The following is a 26,807-nucleotide window of genomic DNA, read 5'->3' as shown; positions in this document are numbered from 1 at the left end:
ACAGATTGTAGCAATAAGAGAGCTGATGAAGCCTTATAGTGGTGTATGAGTGGAGACGATGGCGACAATGCAACAAGGCAGCCTACGTGGGAGAGAAGACAGCCATTTGAATGCCTTAAGAGAGCTGTGGAACAGGACCTTTAACACATGCAGGGATGCTAGACAATTGAAACGGATTTAAAACTGCATTAGAACTACTTCAGCACCACTTTGGCGAGCTGGGGACGTGGGCATTGTGCATATAATTTGGTGTCGACGACGGTGAGCCGAGCATCACAATCAGAAAACATTTCATCAGAAGAAACCTTTGAGGAAGATAGGGAAACCGCTACAGATGGACATTGTATCAGTGTTCAGAGCTGAAGGGTCCCTAAATTCCATTATAACATGGATATGGATAATAAATGATGGTCATGGATAGCTTTTATATAGTGTTATTACAAGTGTTCAAAGCATTTTATCTATACAGTTGAAGTCGGAAGTTTACATACACTTAGGTTGGAGTCATTAAAACTCGATTTTCAACCACTCCACAAATGTCTTGTTAACAAACTAGTTTGGTAAGTCGGTTACGACATCTTCTTTGTGCATCACACAATTACTTTTTCCAACCATTGTTTACAGACAGTTTTAATTTATAATTCATTGTATCACAATTCCAGTGGGTCAGAAGTTTACATACACTAAGTTGACTGTGCCTTTCAACAGTTTGGAAAATGCCAGAAAATGATGCCATGGCTCAAGGAAAAGCCTCCAAAACCGCCATAAAAAAGCCAGACTACAGTTTGTAACTGCACATGGGGACAGAGATCGTACTTTTTGGCGTAATGTCCTCTGGGCTGATGAAACAAAAATAGAACTGTTTGGCCATAATGACCATCGTTATGTTTGGAGGAAAAAGGGGGAGGCTTGCAAGCTGAAGAACATCATCCCAACCGTGAAGCACGGGGGTGGCAGTATCATGCTGTGGGGGTGCTTTGCTGCAGGAGGGACTGGTGCACTTCACAAAATAGATGGCATCATGAGGGAGGACTATTATGTGGATATATTGAAGCAACATCTCAAGACATCAGTCAGGAAGTTAAAGCTTGGTCGCAAATGGGTCTTCCAAATGGACAATGACCCCAAGCATACTTCCAAAGTTGTGGCAAAATGGCTAAAGAAAAACAAAGTCAAGGTATTGGAGTGGCCATCACAAAGCCCTGACCTCAATCCTATAGAATATTTGTGGGCAGAACTGAAAAAGCGTGTGCGAGGAAGGACATACAAACATACACCAGCTCTGTCAGGAAGAATGGGCCAAAATTCACCCAACTTATTGTGGGAAGCTTGTGGAAGGCTACCCTAAACATTTGATCCAAGTTTAACAATTTAAAAGGCAATGCTACCAATTACTAATTGAGTGTATGCAAACTTCTGACCCACTGGGAATGTGATGAAAGAAATAAAAGCTGAAATACATCTCTATTATTATTCGGACATTTCACATTCTTAAAATAAAGTGGTGATCCTAACTGACCTAAAACAGGGACTTTTTACTTGGATTAAATGTCAGGAATTGTGAAAAACTGAGTTGAAATGTATTTGGCTAAGGTGTCTGTAAACGTCCGACTTCAACTGTAGGAATTATACGTTGAACAAAAATATAAACGTGCAACAATTTCAAAAATGTTACAAGTTCATATAAGGAAATCAGTCAATTGAAATAAATTCATTAGGCCCTAATCTAGGGATTTTACATGACTGGGAATAGAGATCTGTATCTGTTCGTCACAGATTTAAAAAACAATTAGGGGCGTAGATCAGAAAACCAGTCAGTATCTGGTATGACCACCATTTGTCCCATGCAGCACGACACATCTCCTTCGCATAGAGTTGATCAGGCTTTTGATTGTGGCCTGTGGAATGTTGTTCTACTCTTCAATGGTTGTGCGCAGTTTCTGGATATTGGCGGGAACTGGAACACGCTGCTGTACACGTCAATCCAGAGCATTCCATGAGTTTGCAGGCCGTGGAAGAACTGGGACATTTTCAGCTTCCAGGAATTGTGTACAGATCCTTGCAACATGGTGCTGTGCATTATCACACTGAAACATGATGGAGGCAGATGTATTGCATGACAATGGGCCTCAGGATCTCGTCACGGTATCTCTGTGTATTCAAATTGACATCGATAAAATCCAATTGTTTGTTGTCCGTAGTTTATGCTTGCCCATACGATAACCCCACTGCCACCACGGGGCACTCTGTTCACAACGTTGACATCAGCAAACCGCTCGTCCACACAACACCATGCCATACACGCTTTCTGCCATCTGCCCGGTAGAGTTGAAACCGGGATACATCCATTAAGATCACACTTCTCCAGCGTGTCAGTGGCCATAGAAGGTGAGCATTTTCCCACTGAAGTCGGTTACGACACCGAACTGCAGTCAGGTCAAGACCCAGGTGAGGAAGACGAGCATGCAGATGAGCTTGCCTTAGACGGTTTCTGACAATTTGTGCAGAAATTCTTCAGTTGGTAAACCCACAGTTTCATCAGCTGACCGGGTGGCTGGTCTCAGACGATCCCGCAAGTGAATAAGCCGGATGTGGAGGTCCTAGGCTGGCATTAGACGTTGTGAGGCCAGTTGGACATACTGCCAAATTCTCTAAAACGATGTGAGGCGGCTTATGGTAGAGAAATTAACATTACATTCTCTGGCAACAGCTCTAGTGGACATTCCTGCAGTCAGCATGACAATTGCATGCTCCCTCTCAACTTGAGACATATGTGGCATTGTGTTTTAGAGTGACCTTTTATTGTCCCCAGCACAAGGTGCACCTATGTAATGATCATGCAGTTTAATCAGCTTCTTGATATACCACACCTGTCAGGATGGATGGATTATCTTGGTAAAGGAGAAACGCTCACTAATTGGGATGTAAAAACATTTGTGCACAAAATCAGAGAAATAAGCTTTTTCTGTGAATTAAACATTTCTGGGATCTTTTATTTCAGCTCATGAAACCAACCAACACTTGCATTTATATTTTCGTTCAGTATATAATTCAAAGCATTGTATGTAATGGCAGAGACCATGACTGCATTCTTAGAGCACAATAATGCTTTCTCTCTAGTCACTGGTTTAGATTGAATTTGGCAGGAAAACACAGAATAGGTCTATTCCTGCTGTAAAAATAAAATTTCAATTGAGACCGCCAATTGAAAATATATAGGTTAGTCCAGGACTAGCCTTTATCTTGGTCCGGGAACCTGGCCCTTCAAGTTTAGGTTGATGGATCTCTTCACTGGGGACATTATGGTAGGTGACTGACCTGAGAAAGATGGTGTGGTAACCCAAGGTGAGGAACCTTTTTCCAAATGCAATCACCAGACCGAGCACAGAGCCCAAACTAACACATTCAGAGCTTATTGTCCATCATTAAAAACACAGAAAAACTAAAAGTAGAAATTAACACAGATTCATTATGCATGTGTTTTATATGCGCATATTCAAAGAGATGAGCATTTTTCAAACAAAGCAAAATAAAATAAAAAAATATGCCACACAAGTGGTTCACCTGTGATGGCAATACACAGCGTAATAATGAATACATGCAAATACAGCAGTGGATCAAACATCTTTTGTTTGCTGGAGATCCACATTGGCACAAGCCTATGTAGGTAGTAATGACGTGTGTTTTTGTACAGGGAATTTTACTGAGCTCTTGAATATTCAACAATGAATGTGCTCACAGGGAGTACAAACAGCGCTTCCCAAATGTACCAGGACACATATTTAATAGAGGAACTCAAACACCATATTTCTATGCTGCTTTTGTTGTGAGGGGGAAAAAAAGCTTCCCACTGATTCAGCACATTGATTGTGAAAATTTATCTCATGTAATTAAGGTATGTGTTTGAATCTTTTCGAACCAAGCCGAGCACCCACAGAAACTGCAGTTTAAGGTAACAAAATAAAATAATTGTACAGTATCTGAGGTAGTTAATATTTAAAAAAATATATTTAAAAAAAAAAAAAAATATATATATATATATATATATATACTTTCAAGGTACACTTTGTTAACTTCACTTGGTTTATGTACCGCTTCCTCTCTGAACATTAGGGACAAGTAGGAAAGGACAATCCACAAAAACCGAGATACTAGTTGAACACAGGTTGGTTATTATTGTTTTACAGGTTCTACTCTGAGCCCCGCAGTTCTCACACACAATGCAAACACAATATTTTCCAATACTTATTTTTGCCCAACAGCGCCACCATGCGACCAAACTGAACCATACTCTACAGGTTAGCTACACTCATCCCGAGCATGCGTGCCAACCATAATCACTCAGTCAAACAGATCAATTTATTTTATTTTATTTTACCTTTATTTAACTTGGCAAGTCAGTTAAGAACAAATTCTTATTTGCAATGACAGCCTAGGAACAGTGGGTTAACTGCCTGTTCAGGGGCAGAACGACAGATTTGTACCTTGTCAGCTCGGGGGTTTGAACTTGCAACCTTCCGGTTACTAGTCCAACGCTCTAACCACTAGGCTACTCTGCCTCCCAATATGTGCCTGATACAGCGCCACCACATGGTCCATCAGAATGTGCTTGCATATGTTGTCTTGACAGTGTTTGGAACATGTGTATCAAATCTTGTTACAATACAAATATCTGTGTGTGATTTATGCGTGTTTATGTGCCAGACCATGCCCACGTGAATGTTTATTGGTCAGTAGCGGCCATGTAGCGGCCATGTTATTTGAGATGCTAACTTAGAAAATATTGTGATGAGAGACCTTGGTCTATAGATTCTATGTGTATATATATTATATATATATATATCAAACGGGGTGAAGGACCTTTCAAAGATTGCACTTTCAATTGCTTGTTATAGTGCTACCATCTGGCCAATTAGCATGGCATTGCATGAGAGGGTGTAGCCCATGGGCCTTTACCATCATGCCAAGTTGCATTCTCCTAGGCCTTATGGGAATTTTAATTTTTTCACCACATCCACGGAGAAACGAAATAATGAAGGCCAACAAATACAATAGGATTTCACCCAGTTTTGCTGCTTGAACCCCTAATAAATTTAAAAGGCTTGAAAGAAATACACTTTCATTTCAGACCACAGTTTTTCAAATTCACTTTTCCCCACCCATGTTAATTTGAAACATGCTGATGTTGCAGGAAGGCATCAAAACCATATATTTCCATTGTGTTGCATTTTTCCAATCTTGTGGTAACAAATTTCTACACATACAGTTGAAGTCGGAAGTTTACATACACATACACCAAATTCATTTAAAACTCAGTTTCACACAATTCCTGACATTTAATCCAAGGAAAAATTACGTCTCAGGTCAGTTAACATCACCACTTTCTTTTAAGAATGTGAAATGTCAGAATAATATAGTTGAGAGGATGATTCATTTCAGCTTTTATTTCTTTCATCACATTCCCAGTGGGTCAGATTTTTACATACACTCAATTAGTATTCAGTAGCATTGCCTTTAAATTGCTTATCTTGGGTCAAATGTTTCAGGTAGCCTTCCACAAGCTTCCCACAATAAGTTGGGTGAATTTTGGCCCATTCCTCCTGACAGAGCTGGTGTAACTGAGTCAGGTTTGTAGGCCTCCTTGCACGCATACGCTTTTTCAGTTCTGCCCACACATTTTGCCAGAACTTTGGAAGTATGCTTGGGGTCATTGTCCATTTGGAAGACCCATTTGCGACCAAGCTTAAACTTCCTGACTGATGTCTTGAGATGTTGCTTCAATATATCAACATAATAGTCCTCCCTCATGATGCCATCTATTTTGTGAAGTGCACCAGTCCCTCCTGCAGTAAAGCACCCCCACAACATGATGCTGGGAGCCCCGTGCTTCATGGTTGGGATGGTGTTCTTCGGCTTGCAAGCCTCCCCCTTTTTCCTCCAAACATAATGATGGTCATTATGGCCAAACAGTTCTATTTTTGTTCCAACAGACCAGAGGACATCCCGCCAAAAAGTACGATCTTTGTCCACATGTGCAGTTGCAAACCATAGTCTGGCTTTTATATGGCGGTTTTGGAGCAGTGGCTTCTTCCATGCTGAGCGGCCTTCAGGTTGTCGATATAGGACTCTTTTTTTTACTGTGGATATAAATACTTTTGGTTCCTCCAGCATCTTCAGAAGGTCATTTGCCGTTGTTCTGGGATTGATTTGCACTTTTCTTACCAAAGTACATTCATCTCTAGGAAACAGAACGTGTCTCCTTCCTGACTGGTATACGCGGTCCCATGGTGTTTATACTTGCATACTATTGTTTGTACAGATGAACGTGGTACCTTCAGGCATTTGGAAATTGCTCCCAAGGATGAACCAGACTTGTGGAGGTCTACAATTTTGTTTTGAGGTCTTGGCTTATTTCTTTTGATTTTCCCATGATGTCAAGCAAAGAGGCACTGAGTTTGATGGGAGGCATTGAAATACATCCACAGGTACACCTCCAATTGACTCAAATTATGTTAATTTGCCTATCAGTAGCTCCTAAAGCCTTGACATCATTTTCTGGAATTTTCAAGCTGTTTAAAGGCACAGTCTACATACACTAAGTTAACTTCTGACCCACTGGAATTGTGATACAGTGAATTAATCTGTTTGTAAACAATTTTTGGAAAAATTACTTGTGTCATGAACAAAGTAGATGTCCTAACCGACTTGCCATAACTATAGTTTGTTAATTAACAAGAAATTTGTGGAGTGGTTGAAAAACCGAGTTTTAATGACTCCAATCTAAGTGTATGTAAACTTCCGACTTCAACTGTACTTCAATCATGTGGTATCAAATGTCTACGCGAATGTCATCCTTTGGTATAGCATTTCTAACACAATTGCTCTTAATTTGTCTATATAGGTTTTCCTATTTAAAATTATCATTCACATTTTTAGAAAATGTTGAAAATTTGAGTCTTACCTGATGAGCCAGTGATACAGCCCGACGTCAAAGTGTCTGGAAAACAATAAATATTTACATTAAGGAGATAGGAAGGTGGTGAAATCTTTGATATACACATTTTACCAAATGTGGTTACCATGTCTGTCAATTGATGGAAATGAAAGTACACAACTACCAATGACATAACAAAACAGATGTTTTGTTGTTATTTTTCCCTTTGTCTCCACAGTCCTACATGTTTCTGTTTCAACAGGTGCACAGTGAAAGAAGAGAAAGTTGGGATCATGGCAGTATTTTGCCCCAGCATTTCATATTTCTGTAGATTTAGTCCAAAGCCAAAATTTCAAAAACAATTTGAATGGAGGATTTCTTGGTGTTTAATATGATTTTTCTGAAAATTAAAATAGGGACGAATGAAGGCTCAACGTTCCATATTATTTGGTTTTTCACGCTACACTGAGTATACAAAACATTAAGAACACCTGCTCTTTCCATGACAGACTGGCCAGGTGAAAGCTATGATCCCTTATTGATGTCACTTGCTAAATCAACTTCAAAATCAGTTTAGATGAAGGGGAGGAGACTGGTTAAAGAAGGATTTTTATGTCTTGATACATGTATTGTGTGTCTTGTGTGTCTTGGACTGTGGCGGTTATGAAATTTTGTCTGCCCGTTGTCATGCAAAAGACTGCCGGTCTCACGGTAATTGATCATTATCTAACAAACATGTTTAGCATCTCCAGGCCTCCACACATACAAGCCACTGATGCTCACCTTTGGAACATCTACATTTAAAAAAAGTCTAATAAATAATTTAATATACACCATCACAATAAATCCATTATTTATTTTAGTCAGGTCTAAAGAAACATAATATGAATTACATGTATTTCAGAAGAACAAAATATGAGTTGGCCTAATGCAGGCCTATGCTATCTGGCTATGCTCTGTGCCATAGGTTGTAGGCTTGTTCTTGCTTCTAAGTCCCTTGTCATTATATTTTATATGATTTTATAGCAAGAAGAAAATAACTGAACTTGGCTGAATAAAATAGAAAGGATATTATTTCCATTATGGAGAGAGTGTGCATATGAAGTGGCATGTTGAGCTTAAATGTGATCATTTGAAACAGGTGCGATATGCTGGATTTAGACTTATTTGGCAACTTTAGCTGTGAATTATAAAAATCTTTTGAGAAAGTAGCAAAAAAAAGCTTGCGCTCTGTTCCTTGCCTCAGGCTGCACAGCTGTTCTCGAATCAAGTTATCATATTTTCACCCATCAGACTATTCCCAATTTAATATGGTCTTCACTAATATGTAACATTTGTTTCAATTTAGACTGGCCCATTATCAAATATGCAGGAACGGTGAAAAAAGACGTCATCTTTGTGCACTCGAATAGCGAATGGAGGCCGCGTGATTTCCCGCCGAGCAGTTTTGAGGCTACTTCAAACATCTCAGTTGATCAGACAGGTTCTACAGGCCTTAGTTTTGTCGCACCTGGACTACTACCCAGCTGTGTGGTCATGTGCAGCAATTGCAGTTGGTCCAGAACAAAGCAGCTCGTATTGCACTTAGATGCACACGGAAGAAAAGTGTCAATAAAATGCATGTGTCTCTCCTGGCTCAAAGTTGAGGAGAGATCGACTGCAACACTATTGGTCTTTGTGCGACGTGTTGATGTGTTGAAGGTACCGAAATGTCTGTTCAAGCAGTTGGCAAACAGTTCAGACACACAACACATGCAACCAGAGGTCTCTTCAGTCCCCAGGTCCAGAACAGAGGCTGGGAAATGCACAGTATTAAATAGAGCCATGACTACATGGAACTCTCTGCCACCTCAGGTAACTCAAGCTAGCAATAAACAGTTCAAAAAACAGATAAAACAACACTGCATAAAGGGGACTGAAGAGACTGATACTGTTATGTACTATGTATTAGACCTAGATAGTGTGAATGTAATAATATGTAGGCTGTGTGACATTTAAAATGTATTCCAGTCCTTGACTAATAATGTTCTGTACTATGTATTAGGTCATGTTTCATGTGGACTCCAGGAAAAGTAGCTGCTGCTTTTGCAGCAGTGAATGGGGATCCTAATAACTACCAAATACTGTTTTGATAAGTGCTTGATGTGATTTTCAATTGCATTGATGTCAAAGTGGTTAGAGGGACAATAGAGTCCTGAGTATCAGGCCATTAGGACCGGATGTTCAGCAGGAGAGGGTGCAACTCAATAGGATTGTATCTAGTGTCAGTCTGACACACATCAAACATTCATAGATATGTGAGGCGTGCTTGACTCGTGACTCACACTGGCCCAGTCACAAGCACACACACACAGTTGGAGCCAGTTGAAAGTGAATCCAGTAGTCTGTTTGATGTTAGTGTGACTGCCCTGAGGCAATCTAGATAATCCCTACCTCTCGGTTATGGACTCAATATTACTACTGTTATCTCACAGTGAACAACCAATAGCAGTCTTCTGGTCCCACTGGCATAAAAACCATGTCATGTCATTCAACAGACACTCCTTAAAGCCCACTTTAAACAAATTCTCACACTTTATTTGGATAGTCCAGATTTGTAGATGCACTACAGATAGTCATACTATCAACAAACTGTCTGTTAATAAGCAAATGCTTGCTAAGGTTACAGTTCGATTTACAGTCGTGGCCAATTGTTTTGAGACTGACAAATATTAATTTCCACAAAATTTTCTGCTTCAGTGTCTTTAGATATTTTTGTCAGATGTTACTATGGAGTACTGAAGTATAATTACAAACATTTCATAAGTGTAAAAGGTTTTTATTGACAATTACAAGAAGTTGATGCAGAGTCAATATTTGCAGTTTTGACCCTTCTTTTACAAGACCTCTGCAATATGCCCTGGCATGCTGTCAATTAACTTCTGGGCCACATCCTGACTGAGGGCATGCTTGGAGTTTGTCAGAATTTGTGGGTTTTTGTTTGTCCACCCGCCTCTTGAGGATTGACCACAAGTTCTCATATGGGATTAAGGTCTGGGGAGTTTCCTGGCCATGGACCCAAAATATCGATGTTTTGTTCCCCAAGCCACTTAGTTATCACTTGTGCCTTATGGCAAGGTGCTCCATCATGCTGGAAAAGGCATTTTTCGTCACCAAATGGTTCCTGGATGGTTGGGAGAAGTTGCTCTCGGAGGATGTGTTGGTACCATTCTTTATTCATGGCTGTGTTCTTAGGCAAAATTGTGAGTGAGCCCACTCCCAGAAGCAACCCCACATATGAATGGTCTCAGGACTGATGGTAGCGCTCATCTTCTTCAGACAAGCTTTTTTCCGGATGCCCCAAACAACCGGAAAGGGGATTCAGAGAAAATGACTTTACCCCAATCCTCAGCAGTCCAATCCCTGTACCTTTTGCCCCAATATCAGTTTGTCCCTGATGTTTTTCCAGGATAGAAGTGAGTTCGTTGCTGCCCTTCTTGACACACGGCCATCCTCCAAAAGTCTTCGCCTCACTGTACGTGCAGATGCACTTACACCTGCCTGCTGCCATTCCTGAGTAAGCTCTGTACTGGTGGTGCCCCGATCCCGCAGCTGAATCAACTTTAGGAGATGGTCCTGGCGCTTCCTGGACTTTCTTGGGTACCCTGAAGCCTTCTTCACAACAATTGAACCGCTCTCCTTGAAGTTCTTGATGATCCGATAAATGGTTGATTTAGGTGCAATCTTTCTGGCAGCAATATCCTTGCCTGTGAAGCCCTTTTTGTGTAAAGCAATGATGACTGCATGCGTGTCCTTGCAGGTAACCATGGTTGACAGAGGAAGAACAATGATTGAAAGCACCACCATCCTTTTGAAGCTTCCAGTCTGTTTTTCGAACTCAATCAGCATGACAGAGTGATCTCCAGCCTTGTTCTCGTCAATACTCACACCTGTGTTAACCTCTTGGAACTACCCATCCGGGAGAATTGTCAGCACCTACACTAATTAGCATAGCGCAACGGTCAAATAATCTTACTAGAAAATATTCATATTCATGAAATCACAAGTGAAATATAGCGAAACACAGCTTAGCCTTTTGTTAATCACCCTGTCGTCTCAGATTGTGAAATGATGCTTTACAGCGATAGCAAGACAAGCGTTTGTGTAAGTTTATCGATAGCCTAGCATAGCATCATGTCCAGCTAGCAGCAAGAAGCTTGGTCACGAGAATCAGAAAAGCAATCAAATTAACCGTTTACCTTTGATGATCTTCGGATGTTTTCACTGACGAGACTCCTAGTAGTTAGACAGCAAATGTTCCTTTTGTTCCATAAAGATTATTTTTATACCCAAAATACCTCCGTTTGTTTGTCACGTTATGTTCAGAAATCCACCGGAAATAGCGGTCACGACAACGCCGAAAAAAAATCCAAATTATATCCATAATAATCGACAGAAACATGGCAAACGTTTTTTATAATCAATCCTCAAGTTGTTTTTCAAATATCTATTCGATAATACACTGCTCAAAAAAATAAAGGGAAGACTAAAATAACACATCCTAGATCTGAATGAATGAAATATTCTTATTAACTAGCCCCATAAGGATATCCATAGTCAATCCAAATTTACCACAGGCATTATGACCGGGTCACATGCAGCTGCACTACGAATTGATGATTACTCGTGTGCTGCCAGCTGTGGGTAGGATTGAAACAAACCCAACCTTCCTTTACATTGTGATGCAGTCACAAACAATAAGTCTCACAAAACTTTTGGATGAGACTGACTTTGTGACCAAAATGATCCTTTTTACACTTTGTAGTATATTATGACAGAATAAATGTTTCGGACTCAACTGTTTCTAAATGAGAAGTTGGTTTTTAGGGGAAGTTGCGCTTTAAAGTTAGTGTATACTGACACGAGCAGGGCAACTCAACTGTAAAGAAAAATTTAAACGACTGCATAGAGATAAGAAGCTACATAGCCTCTAGGGTTTATGAATATAAAGAGACAAGCAAAAAATACCTATAGAATAAGTTACTAGACCTCTACGATTAATTTCATTAGTTCTACAAGCTAATGTGAGATTTGTAGATTACATAACATTTGAGGATAAATAACTTAAGGGCCTATGTATTTTCAAAGTTTTGTCGAGCTACAAATCTAAAAACAATGCAGGCCATCTTTTCCCCTTTCGTTCAGTTTTTTTTGTCATTAGTGCTGAGCGATTAACCAAAATGTTGGTTATTTTTCCATGTTTAAACAACTAATTGACTGACATCGGTTCAATTATATTATTTGAATTCCATTTTGTTCCTTTTTTTTCCTGTGAGCTCAATGTGCACAATCAAAGTTTCTTTATAGATGAATCCAATCCAGCCTGAACTGTACAATGTAGTTTCAACATGCCAATCTTCTACAAAGTTCAGCTAAGACTTGGTAATTAACTACAATGACCATAATCCCAATGTGCATCTACTTGCCCAGTCTGTTTCTTTACGCTTGCTACAGAAGAGAGAAGAATGATGAATCGTGATGTGACAGAGAGCAGATGTTGCTTTGCGAGGTAGAGTATCTCTCTACCTGAAAATACATGATCTCTCAGCACTGTCATTTACACGATATACATTGAGTATACATTGCAATGAGATACTTACTTTCAGGTTAACCTCTCGACAATTTTACAATTAAAAAAAGTAAGTAGCTAAGCGAAAAAAATTTATACAAATAAAAGCTCAATTAAATAATTTCACCAATTTAATAAATGGGCAGTTTTTTTTTACAAATAGTTAATAGCCTATATGGAAATAACAGACATGAGCCAAGCATGTTTACTAGTAGAATGGAATAGGTTATAAGACCTCTCTGATTAATTTGGTCAGTTTTACCACCTCAACATTGCTCATTTTAAAACAGGGTTAAATATATTGAGTGTAGTAAACATTAAGAACATCTGATGTGAGCGGTCCACTGCATTGTGAAATCTTGACTAGCAGGCACTGTGTCACTCCAGGCGCTTCTTGCAGTGCCTGCTATTGCCTAGCGCATTATATTGTATTGTTTATTTCAGTCATAACAATGTGTCAGTAAAACAAAAATATACTGCATAGCGCAAGTGATGTGTGTTTATGGAAACTCACATAGGTGCTGGACCATACCCAGGCCTAATTACACCACTGGCGTGTGCAAGCAAGTATGTGTGTGCACGAGCACGACAAAGGTACGAGTCAGCACAACCGCTCTTCAGTGTCAGTGAATTAATAGGCAATCAGGAGACTGGCATACTGTAGGGAGGCTGCATTGCTCGCTCTCTCATCAAATCCCCATCATTACCTCCATCTGTTTAGCAAACAGAAAGAGAGGCTTGCCAGATAAACCTGTCCAAGGTAATTCATGGCTCAGATTCAGCAGCTTGCTCAACTAAACGCAGACATATTAGACAAATCATTCACTTAACACCACACTTGGTGCCTTTGGCAGACAGCAGAGTATCTTGGAGCCTGGTCAGCTATTACACATTGGAACGTGCACAAGCATGCATGCACATGCACCGACTCTAGTATCCTATGACATTTCAAAAATCCCTTCTGACTCCAATATTCCCTTTCTATTTCAGGTGACCGGAGCTCAGTAGTGAACAGTTGGGAGTCCGTGCCAAGACCGGGGGCAGGACAGTGTCAGTGTCAACACCAGCAGCCAAAACCATGTTAGACACCACAGAACCCGAGCCGAGCCACCGGCCAAATCTTACATTTCCTGTAGCAATCAGTATCCTTTAAGGGCTAATTTTTCACGGAGGAGCATCACAACTCCCTCCTCTCCCCCAGCCCCTTATCTTCACCCACTATCCCCTCCTTTCGTGTCTACTATACGTACATTTAATTTTCCTGAAGTGGAAGTGCCAATAAATCTGTCAGTTCTGAATCAGAAACACGCATGGCAGGAGCTGAGGGGCAAGATAAAGTAAATCAAACTTCCATTATTACTTGAGGACTGTAACACCATATAACAGGGTCTGGTAGCTGTACGGCACCAGACTCGGACAGAGGCTCGCCGCTCCATGATGCCAACCCTTCATTAACATGGATGGAGCGGGAGGTGCGGGACAAGGTGCTCATGATGCCCATAAAGCCACTCTGTCCAGCAGCAGTTGGGACGGTTCGTGTCCTTAATGCTGGTGGAGGTAGTTCTCCCACTGAGGCAGGCCAGGCATCTTTCAGTGAGGCAGGCCAGGCATCTCTAGAGCTGAGTCAGTTCATCATCTCGCCATAGTATACTTCCTTATCCGGCTTGAAGGACCATGGAAATAGCGCCACCAATTAGTGTTGGTACCCGAAAGAGGTGCCGGTTAAATATAGGTACAAAAGTCCCTGCGCCTCAATTAGAAGGCGTGGTAATGACCAGTAGACGACAGATGTACAGAACACACTTTATTGCACACACACACCAACATAGCAAGAGGGGACTAGTAGAAGTGGTTTCTGCAATGGAACAAAAGGGTGTATTGTATTTGTATTTAATAAAATGTTGGTTAGCAGATGTTATTGCAAGATGTTATACACATGGTTAGCAGATGTTATTGCGAGTGTAGCGAAATGATTGTGCTTCTAGTTCGGACAATGCAACAATATCTAACAAGTAATATCTAACAATTCCACAACAAATACATAATACACACAAATGGAATAAGAATATATAAATATATGGATGAGTAATGTCAGAGCGGCATAGGCTAAGATTCAATAGATAGTATAGAATACAGTTTATACATATGAGAAGAGTAACGCAAGATATGTAAACATTATTAAAAAGTGGCATTATTATAGAGGCTAGTGTTACATTTATTAAAGTGGCCAATGATTTCAAGTCTATGTAGGCAGCAGCCTCTCTATGCTAGTGATGGCTGCTTAACTGTCTGATGGCCTTATGATTCTTGACTATGCTTCTATCACATCACCTCCACTTTACCTGTCACCCTAGACCCACTTCAATTTGCTTACCACCCCAATAGATCCACAGACGATGCAATCGCCTGCACACTGCCCTATCCCATCTGGACAAGAGGAATACCTATGTAAGAATTCTGTTAATTGATTATATCTCAGCATTCAACACCATAGTACCCACCAAGCTCATCATTAAGCTTGAGGCCCTGGGTCTCAACCCACGCTGTGCAATTGGGTCCTAGACTTCCTGACGGCCACCCACAAGGAGTGAACGTAGGAAATAACATCTCCACTTCGCTGATCCTCAACACCGGGGCCCCACAAGGGTGGGTGCTCAGCCCCCTCCTGTACTCCCTGTTCCCCCATGACTGCGTGGCCAAGCACACCTCCAACGCAATCATCAAGTTTGCAGGTGACGCAACAGTAATAGGCTTGATTACCAACAACGACGAGATAGCCTACAGGGAGGAGGTGAGGGCTCTCGGAGTGTGGTGTCAGGAAAACAACCTCTCACTCAACGTCAACAAAACAAAGGAGAAGATCGTGGACTTCAGGAAACAGCACAGGGAGCACCCCCCTATCCACATCCATGGGACAGCAGTAGTGAAGATGGAAAGTTTTCAGTTCCTTGGCGTACATATCACTGACGAACTGAAACTGTTCACCCACACAGATGGTGTGGTGAAGAATGTGCAACAGCACAACCTCAGGAGGCTTCAACCTCAGGAGAGTGAAGAAATGTGGCTTGTCACCTAAAACCCTCACACACTTTTACAGATGCACAATTGAGAGCATTCTGTTGGGCTGTATCACTGCCTGGTACGGCAACTGCCCCACACAGAACCGCAGGGCTCTCCAGAGGGTGGTGCGTTCTGCACAACACATCACCGGGTTGAAAACTACCTGCCCTCCAGGATACCTACAGAACCAGATGTCACAGGAAGGCCAAAGAGATCATAAAGGACATCAACCACCCGAGCCACTGCCTGTTCACCCTGCTATCATCCATGAGGCGAGATCAAAGCTGGGACCGAGAGACTAAAAAATATCTTCCATCTCAAGGCCATCAGACTGCTAAACAGCCATCACTAACACAGAGGTTGCTGCCTACATACAGACTTGAAATCATTGGCCACTTTAATAAATGGATCACTAGTCACTTTAATAATGCTACTTCAATATGATGTTTACATATCTTGCATTACTCAACCCATTTATATATACACTGTATTTTATACCATCTATTGCATCTATGCCACTGACATTGCTCATCCATATATTTAAATGTACATATTCTTATTCCATCCCTTTACTTAGATTTGTGCGTATTAGGTAGTTGTTGTGGAATTGTTAGATTACTTGTTAAATATTGCTGCACTGTCAGAACTAGAAGCACAAGCATTTCGCTACACTCACAATAACATCTGCTAACCATGTGTATGTGACCAACAGAATTTGATTTATATAATGGAATAGCAGCAAAAAAACATGGCATAGCATACATCAAGTATCAGCATAGCATACTATTAGGATTAACACAATATATACACAGGGCAAATAATGTTAATGAGGCTAGTGGTATTATGGCTATTATAGCAAACGCAGCACACAGTATACTAATATAGTGTATACAATAGGTGTTAGCAATGGGCTAATATGATAAACATCGCGCACAATATATATATACACACACAAGGCCAACTAGCGTAGGTAATAACTTAGCAGGCAAGCAGGCCAAAGGCCATGGGCTAACATAGCAAGATCCATTGGGTGTGGCCCAGCTGTTGGCGTGGAAGGCAGAGATGTATGGGAGAGCTCCTTGATCTGCCACTGCTTGCTGAAAACTGAGCCCGGATTGGTCTGGACTGTGCTTTTCTACTTGTCCGGGCCCACCTGCCTATTGGACAGGTGCCCTCAGGAGATGCAGGTAGGCAGAGTCAAAGGTGGTGATGGGCAGTCAAGTGTCTGCTGGGGCTGGAGAGTTGTAAAGTTTGTGTCTATGCCCCAGGGTAAGAAAGAGGGTTTGAGAGATGGTTTTCCACCGAGAGGTATTTTAACAAGTTGTAACTCAGCTGGGAATTGCCAGGGACCTTATGATACGACATTATCACGACACTTAGGCATGGATATGATATGTATTGCAATTCTCACGATTCTAGAGAGCAATGAGAAAACGAGTTTTGATCAGGCATGGAAATAAAACTGCTTAAAACTAATTGGCTACCTATTTAAAAAGAAGATGGAGAACAACATATGAAGGAAAAATGCCGTTTTTGTGCAGGTACAGCCAACTAGCGCAAAAATAACATTGAGATTGTCAAACGATACAATATATCATCAGAAATAATATCCGGATATGGAACTATTGATTTCTTCCCCCCATCACTAATGTGTTCCATCGCTGTGAGGTGTATTTTAGTATGTTATTAACACTGCTGCTTATAACAAAGTTGAAGGAAACACTTTGTTTTATAACCTTGCTCTCAGATAAGAAAACTGTAATAAATTAACCTCGTAATCCAAAACACATTACATTAGAAACCCTAAGCATCATACAGTGGGAGTGATCTTGTTGCAGCGAGTAGATCAAATGTGAGTTCTTGGTGCGCCATATATATGTGTAGAGACAGTTTGTTCTTACCATGTGACCTGGCCTGGAAAAAGTACCGAACCTAATGACGACGCCACCAGTATTAACTGTTGTAATACTACACGTGCTTGGGGTTTACATGGTGCTTAGGTTAAGGTGATTTAGGTCCCAATTAACGGTCTTTTGAGTAACGACAAAACTGGCTCATATACACTACCGGTCAAAAGTTTAAGAAAACCTACTAATTTAATGTTTTTTTAATTGTATTTATTTGTACTATTTTCTACATTGTAGAATAATAGTGAAGACATCAAAACTATGAAATAATGTAATAACCAAAAAAATCTTAAACAAATCAAAATATTTATATGTTATATTTGAGACTGTTCAGAAAAGCCACCCTTTGCCTTGATGACAGCTTTGCAAACTCTCGGCATTCTCACAACCAGCACAACCAGAAATAAGGCCTTCATGGTCGAATTGCTGCAAAGAAACCACTACTAAAGGACACCAATAAGAAGAAGAGACTTGCTTCTCCACATGTGTATTTCCCACCATACAGCATGGAGGTGGTGGTGTGATGGTGTGGGGGTGCTTTGCTGGTGACATGGTCTGTGATTTATTTCAAAATCAAGCACACTTAACTTGCATGGCTACCACAGCATTCTGAAGCGATAAGCCATCCCATCTTTTTTGGGCTTAGTTGGACTATAATTTGTTTTTCAACAGGACAATTACCCAACACACCTTCAGGCTGTTTTACCAAGAAGGAGAGTGATGGAGTACTGCATCAGATTACTTGGCCTCCACAACCCACTTGAGATGGTTTGGGATGAGTAGGACCTCAGGGGCGAAGGAAAAACAGCCCAAAAGAGCTCAGCATATTTCCGAATATGTAGAAAATAGTAAACAAAGAAAAACCCTTGAATGACTAGGTGTTCTAAAACATTTGGCCGGTAGAGTAAATACAGTACATTCGGAAAGTATTCAGACCCCTTGACTTTTTCCAAATGTTATTATGTTCCAGCCTTATTATAAAATGGATTAAAAAATGTTTTACCCCTCATTAATCAACACACAATACCACATATTGACAAAGCAAAATGTTTAGACATTTTTGCCAATTCATGACAAATAAAAAAAGGAAATATTACATTTAAATAAATATTCAGAGCCTTTACTCAGTACTTTGTTGAAGCACCTTTGACAGTGATTACGACCCTGAGTCTTCTTGGATCTGACACTATAAGATTGGGAGAAACTCCCTAAATACAGGTGGGCCATTCTTCTCTGCAGATCCTCTCAAGCTCTGTCAGGTTGGATTGGAAGCGTCACTGCACAGTTATTCTCAGGTCTCTCCAGAGATGTTCGATTGGGTTCAAGTCCGGGCTCTGGCTGGGCCACTCAAGAACATTCCGAGACTTTTCCCGAAGCCACTCCTGCGTGGTCTTGGTTGTGCGCTTAGGGTCTTTGTCCTGGTGGAAGGTGAACCGTCGCTCCAGTCTGAAGTCCTGAGCACACTGGAGCAGGTTTTCATCAAGGATCTCTCTGTACTTTGCTTCGTTCATTTTTGGCTCGATCCTGGCTAGTCTCGTAGTACCTGTTGCTGAAAAACATAACCACAGCATGATGTTGCCAGCTCCATGCTTCAGCGTAGGGATGGTGCCAGGTTTCATCCAGACGTGAGAATCTTGTTTCTCACGGTCTGGCAGTCCTTTAGATGCCTTTTGTCAAACTCAAAGCAGGCTATCACATGCCTTTTACTGAGGAGAGGCTACTGTCTGGCCACTCTACCACAAAGGCCTGATTTGTGGAGTGCTGCAGAGATGATTGTCCTTCCGGAAGGTTCTTCCATCTCCACTGAGGTACACTGGAGCTCTCCGAGTGACCATCGTGTTCTTGGTCACCTCCCTGACCAAGGCCCTTCTCCCCAGATTGCTGTTTTGCGGGCTGCCAGCTCTAGGAAGTCTTGGTGGTTCCAAATTTCTTCCATTTAAGAATGATGGAGGCCACTGTGTTCTTGGGGACCTTCAACACTGCAGAAAGTTTTTGGTACCCTTCCCCAATTCCGGAGCGTCAGGTAGTCTAGTGGTTAGAGCGTTGGACTAGTAACCAAAAGGTTGCAAGAGCGGATCCCTGAGCTGACAAGGTAAAAATCTGTCGTTCTGCCCCTGAACAAGGCAGTTACCCCACTATTCCTAGGCCGTCATTGAAAATAAGAATTTGTTCTTAACTGACTTGCCTAGTTAAATAAAGGTAAAATAAAATGATGTGCCTTGACACAATCGTGTCTCGGAGCTCTAGGGGCAATTCCTTCAACCACATGGCGTGATTTTTGCTATGATATGGACTGTCAATGTGGGACCTTATATAGACAGGTGTGTGCCTTTCCAAATCATGTCCAATCAATAAAATATACAACAGGCAGGCTCCAATCAAGTTGTAGAATCACCAAGGATGATCAAAGGAAACAGAATGCACCCGTGCCCAAGAAAGCGAAGGTAACCTGCGTAAATGACTACCGCCAGTAGCACTCACGTCAGTAGCCATGAAGTGCTTTGAAAGGCTGGTCATGGCTCACATCAACACCATCATCAAGGAAACCCAAGACCCACTCCAATTCACATACCGCCTAACAGATCCACAGATGACACAATCTCAATCGCACTCCACACTGCCCTTTCCCACCTGCACAAAAGAAACACCAATGTGAGAATGCTGTTCATTGACTACAGCTCAGCGTTCAACACCATAGCGCCCACAAAGCTCATCACTAAGCTAAGGACCCTGGGACTAAACACCTCCCTCAGCAACTGGACCCTGGACTTCCTGACGGGCCACCCCCAGGTGGTAAGGGTAGGCAACAACACATCTGCCACGCTGATCCTCAACACGGGGGCTCATCCGGGGTGCGTGCTTAATCCACTCCTGTACTCCCTGTTCATCCACGACTGCGTAGCCAAGCACGACTCCAACAAAATCATTAGGTTTGCTGATGACAACAGTGGTAGGCCTGATCCCTGACTACAATGAGACAGCCTATAGGGAGGTCAGAGACTTGGCAGTGTGGTGCCAGGACAAAAACAATCCCTCAATGTGAGCAAGACAAAGTAGCTGAATGCAGACTATAGGAAAAAGAGGGCCCAACACTTCCCTATTCACATCGACGGGGCTGTAGTGGAGCAGGTCAAGAACTTCAAGTTCCTTGGTGTCCACATCAACAAACTATTATGGTCCAAACACACCAAGACAGTTGTGAAGAGGGCATGACAATACCTTTTCCCCCTCAGGAGACTGAAAAGACTTGACATGGGTCCTCAGATCCTCAAAAGGTTCTGCAGTTGCACCACCGAGAGCATCACTGACTGGTATTGCAACTGCTCAGCATCCGACCGCAAGGTCCTACAGAGGGTGGTGCGCACGGCCCAGTACATTACTGGGGCAAAGCTTCCTGCCACCCAGGACCTACAGTTGAAGTCAAAAGTTTACATACACCTTAGTCAAATACATTTAAACTCAGTTTTTGGTAAAAACTCAGTTTTTCACAATTCCTAACATTTAATCTTAGTAAAAATTCCCTGTCTTGGGTCAGTTAGGATCACCACTTAATTTTGAGAATGTGAAATGTCAGAATAATAGTAGAGAATGATTTATTTCAGCTTTTCTTTCTTTCATCACATTCTCAGTGGGTCAGAAGTTTACATCCACTCAATTACTATTTGGTAACATTGCCTTTAAATTGTTTAACTTGGGTCAAATGTTTTGGGTAGCCTTCCACAAGCTTCCCTTAATAAGTTGGGTGACTTTTGGCCCATTCCTCCTGATAGAGCTGGTGTAACCGAGTCAGGTTTGTAGGCCTCCTTGATCGCACACGCTTTTTCATTTCTGCCCACTAATTGTCCAATTTTCTAACTTTGGAAGTATGCTTGCGGTCCTTGTACATTTGGAAGACCCATTTGCTACCAAGCTTCAACTTCCTTACTGATGTCTTGAGATGTTGCTTCCTTGTATATAGTTCGATATTGTTATTTTGTGTTACTTTTTATTTTATTTTTGTAAATATTTTCTTAACTATTTCTGGAACTGTATTGTTGGTAAGGGCTTGTAAATAAGCCCAATTTTGAGTCTCATAGTAAAGGCTCTGAATACTTACGCAAATAAGTTCGGGTTTTTTTCTCCATTTTTTTTTGCATTTGCAAAACCTGTTGCAAAGAATTGTAGACCTGTACCAGGCTGGGAATACTATATCTGCAATAGGTAAGCAGCTTGGTTTGAAGAAATCAACTGTGGGAGCAATTATTAGGAAATGGAAGACATACAAGACCACTGATAATCTCCCTCGATCTGGGGCTCCACGCAAGATCTCACCCCATGGGGTCAAAATGATCACAAGAACGGTGAGCAAAAATCCCAGAACCACACAGGGGGACCTAGTGAATGACCTGCAGAGAGCTGGGACCAAAGTAACAAAGCCTACCATCAGTAACACACTACGCCGCCGGGGACTCAAATCCTGCAGTGCCAGACGTGTCCCTCTGCTTAAGCCAGTACATGTCCAGGCCCGTCTGAAGTTTGCTAGAGAGTATTTGGATGATCCAGAAGAAGATTGGGAGAATGTCATATGGTCAGATGAAACCAAAATAGAACTTTTTGGTAAAAACTCAACTCGTCGTGTTTGGAGGACAAAGAATGCTGAGTTGCATCCAAAGAACAACATACCTACTGTGAAGCATGGGGGTGGAAACATCATGCTTTGGGGCTGTTTTTCTGCAAAGGGACCAGGACGACTGATCCGTGTAAAGGAAAGAATGAATGGGGCCATGTATCGTGAGATTTTGAGTGAAAACCTCCTTCCATCAGCAAGTGCATTGAAGATGAAACGTGGCTTGGTCTTTCAGCATGACAATGATCCCAAACACACCGCCCGGGCAACGAAGGAGTGTCTTCGTAAGAAGCATTTCAAGGTCCTGGAGTGGCCTAGCCAGTCTCCAGATCTCAACCCCATAGAAAATCTTTGGAGGGAGTTGAAAGTCCGTGTTGCCCAGCAACAGCCCCAAAACATCACTGATCTAGAGGAGATCTGCATGGAGGAATGGGCCAAAATACCAGCAACAGTGTGTGAAAACCTTGTGAAGACTTACAGAAAACGTTTGACCTCTGTCATTGCCAACAAAGGGTATATAACAAAGTATTGAGATAAACTTTTGTTATTGACCAAATACTTATTTTCCACCATAATATGCAAATAAATTCATAAAAAATCCTACAATGTGATTTTCTGGATTTTTTTTTCTCATTTTGTCTGTCATATTTAAGTGTACCTACGATGAAAATTACAGGCCTCATCTTTTTAAGTGGGAGAACTTGCACAATTGGTGGTTGACTAAATACTTTTTTGCCCCACTAGTTTTGTTTTTTTACAGCTTTCTCACCTGAGACCAAAAAAGAACAGACGCATTTCCCCATTACTTCTTGAACAAGAACACCCGCCAGTGTAAGAGATCACTGAATCTGAAGAGAACACCCAGGGTTTCGACATGAAAGCCAACATAAGACCTGCTACATGCTTCCCATTAAAGCCTTTTAGGAACAACCCAAGATCAGCCACTCAGCCTACACGGTCTTTGTCAGGCTAAAGTAAAAATAGGACATGAACCAGGCCATCATGACCCAGCCATCAAATATGGCATTTTTACACATTATTAAAGACTTATGTAATATGTCAAATGGCATTGATGAGCATTGTGTGTTCTATTCAGATTAAATTCCCAAGACTTTCAATTGATTGACATACTTAGGCTACTCTGCCACCTGTAGTAAAAGTTTGGCACAGCACTTACATCAGCTTTGTAATCAAATGAGACGGATTGGCTTGTTTGATGCCTACAATGGATCTAGCAAGCCGTATCAAGCTTACCTGCTGACGCAGTAGAAACTGCATCTCAAAACACACACACGCAGGCATGCGTACATAGACACAGACAGAGACACACAGAGAGACTCTTAAACTGACAATCTTGTCTCGTTCTGTTGCAGGCCAAGATAAAAAAGGCACTGGTTGTATACAAATGGAGGATCTTAATTTGATCCCTCTATTGCTGGAGAACTTTCTTGCAATGCAGGACATTTTAAACTTATAGTGTATTTGAGGTTTTAAAAAGGCTTCTGAAGTTTGTCATTTCCACTGAAATTTAAGACTTGATTGTCCCTTCCAAAAGTATTTTTTAGCAACCCTACAAAAATGTCCATTAATTATAAAATTAAAATAATTCACATTTTCTATTGCAGATTATTTTCCTGCTGTAGCAAACGAATGATGAAGATCCTACTACAGCCTCATCTCAAGAGCAGCAGTGATCGGACTTAAAATAGATTGTGTGCGACAGTGCGCCTGTGTGTGTGTGTGTGTGTGTGTTCCAGCCTCACCTCCACATTCCTGTGAAACTGTGCATAATGCTGACACAGCGTGGTAGCTTCGGGGGGGCCAGCCCATCCAGTCCAGCTAGCAGAGACGGAACACCAAACAGAACCAGGTACTTCACATAGAAGAACTGGACTAATGCCAGGGCCAGCCCACCTGAGGGAGGTAGAGCAGGAGAGAGAAATGGGTAGGAGAGGGATGAAGCCTTAGCACAGCGTTTGCCCAACTCGGCCCTTGGGACCTCACGTTTTGTTTTTTTACCCTAATAATACACTGCTGATTTAAATGATCAAAGCTTGATGATGAGTAGTTTATATGAATCAGCTGTGTAGTGCTAGGGCAAAAACCAAAACGTGCACCCCTTGGGGTCCCCAGGACTGAGTTTGGGAAACCCTGCTTTAGCACATACTGTATAGTGACAGCACTATGTACTTAGTATATACAGTACATAGAACAACTGGATTAATGCCAGGGCCAGCCTGCCTGAGGGAGGTAGAGACATATATAGGTAAGGAGGGAGAGAGATGAAGCCTTGTTTATAATATCTACTGCCCCAAGGTGGTATTCTGACTACTTGCAATCTGCGCCCTTACCTTTCCAATCTCCCACTCTGAAATGTGCACACGTCTTATTCTGCCTTTTATCCTAGTCCACTGGAAGAAAGGTCATGTTTATATTCTACTGTGTAAAAACTGCAATGTAGGTTTGATTGAAATAAACCAAAATACACATTAACTGCCAGGATCAGCTCATATGACATTTTGTACTGTACATTAAGTTAACACCTCAAGTATCAAATAAATCTTGATGAATTGGTATTCAATAAGGATAATATTTGAGAGTCAAATTTCCATGCAAGTGTCTTACTGACATCAATTAAGGATTTATGCTATAGTCATTTGTGCCCTGAATAAAAAAGAAATTCATCAATTGAAATACATTATCCTAAATAACATTTAGTTGAAATGGAATCAACCCAAACCCTGTGAAATAAGACTATTGGAACGCAGCCAAAGAGATGTGGGTGGAATGATACAGTACAGGTCTACATATTATGGCAAGATGAGTTACAGTCTCAGTACAGAAACCCTACAACTGATGGTGACGAGAAAGAGATCTGTGCATATTCATATTTCATAAGGCTCTCTAAAGTTGGATGAATTGGTGCCTCTAGGGCAGTGGTTCCCAAACGGTGGGCAATATATACAGTGCCTTAAGAAATTAGTCACACCCCTTGGCTTTTTCCACATTTTGTTGTGTTACAAAGTGGGATTCAAATAGATTTGTCATTTTTTGTCAAAGATATACACAAAATACTCTGTCAAAGGGGAAGTAAAATTCAAACATGAATGGACAATAAAACACTAATACAGTGCCTTGCGAAAGTATTCGGCCCCCTTGAACTTTGCGACCTTTTGCCACATTTCGGCTTCAAACATAAATATATAAAACTGTATTTTTTTGTGAAGAATCAACAACAAGTGGGACACAATCATGAAGTGGAACGACATTTATTGGATATTTCAAACTTTTTTAACAAATCAAAAACTGAAGAATTGGGCGTGCAAAATTATTCAGCCCCCTTAAGTTAATACTTTGTAGCGCCACCTTTTGCTGCGATTACAGCTGTAAGTCGCTTGGGGTATGTCTCTATCAGTTTTGCACATCGAGAGTGACATTTTTTCCCATTCCTCCTTGCAAAACAGCTCGAGCTCAGTGAGGTTGGATGGAGAGCATTTGTGAACAGCAGTTTTCAGTTCTTTCCACAGATTCTCGATTGGATTCAGGTCTGGACTTGGCCATTCTACCACCTGGATATGTTTATTTTTTAACCATTCCATTGTAGATTTTGATTTATGTTTTGGATCATTGTCTTGTTGGAAGACAAATCTCCGTCCCAGTCTCAGGTCTTTTGCAGACTCCATCAGGTTTTCTTCCAGAATGGTCCTGTATTTGGCTCCATCCATCTTCCCATCAATTTGAACCATCTTCCCTGTCCCTGCTGAAGAAAAGCAGGCCCAAACCATGATGCTGCCACCACCATGTTTGACAGTGGGGATGGTGTGTTCAGGGTGATGAGCTGTGTTGCTTTTACGCCAAACATAACGTTTTGCATTGTTGCCAAAAAGTTCAATTTTGGTTTCATCTGACCAGAGCACCTTCTTCCACATGTTTGGTGTGTCTCCCAGGTGGCTTGTGGCAAACTTTAAACAACACTTTTTATGGATATCTTTAAGAAATGGCTTTCTTCTGGCCACTCTTCCATAAAGGCCAGATTTGTGCAATATACGACTGATTGTTGTCCTATGGACAGAGTCTCCCACCTCAGCTGTAGATCTCTGCAGTTCATCCAGAGTGATCATGGGCCTCTTGGCTGCATCTCTGATCAGTCTTCTCCTTGTATGAGCTGAAAGTTTAGAGGGACGGCCAGGTCTTGGTAGATTTGCAGTGGTCTGATACTCCTTCCATTTCAATATTATCGCTTGCACAGTGCTCCTTGGGATGTTTAAAGCTTGGGAAATATTTTTGTATCCAAATCCGGCTTTAAACTTCTTCACAACAGTATCTCGGACCTGCCTGGTGTGTTCCTTGTTCTTCATGATGCTCTCTGCGCTTTTAACGGACCTCTGAGACTATCACAGTACAGGTGCATTTATACGGAGACTTGATTACACACAGGTGGATTGTATTTATCATCATTAGTCATTTAGGTCAACATTGGATCATTCAGAGATCCTCACTGAACTTCTGGAGAGAGTTTGCTGCACTGAAAGTAAAGGGGCTGAATAATTTTGCACGCCCAATTTTTCATTTTTTGATTTGTTAAAAAAGTTTCAAATATCCAATAAATGTCGTTCCACTTCATGATTGTGTCCCACTTGTTGTTGATTCTTCACAAAAAAATACAGTTTTATATCTTTATGTTTGAAGCCT

At 41.3% G+C, this 26,807-nt stretch overlaps 1 protein-coding gene across 2 annotated transcripts in view; it reads right to left on the bottom strand.

Moving 5' to 3' along the window:
* hhat (hedgehog acyltransferase) overlaps positions 1-26,807 on the bottom strand; it is a 99,116-nt gene that overhangs the window by 38,504 nt on the left and 33,805 nt on the right. For both annotated transcript variants that reach the window (XM_020495354.2, XM_020495355.2), the window contains exons 8-9: positions 23,879-24,029; positions 6,962-6,997 (exon numbers count right to left, since the gene is read on the bottom strand). In XM_020495354.2, coding sequence (XP_020350943.1) covers positions 6,962-6,997; positions 23,879-24,029 — 187 coding nt within the window. The remainder of the gene's footprint in view (positions 1-6,961; positions 6,998-23,878; positions 24,030-26,807) is intronic.

The sequence above is a fragment of the Oncorhynchus kisutch genome, linkage group LG11 (genome assembly GCF_002021735.2).
Source record: "Oncorhynchus kisutch isolate 150728-3 linkage group LG11, Okis_V2, whole genome shotgun sequence".
Taxonomy (NCBI): Eukaryota; Metazoa; Chordata; class Actinopteri; order Salmoniformes; family Salmonidae; genus Oncorhynchus; species Oncorhynchus kisutch.
Note: the sequence above shows the minus strand (reverse complement) of the source record. Positions and strands in the feature narration are given on the sequence as shown.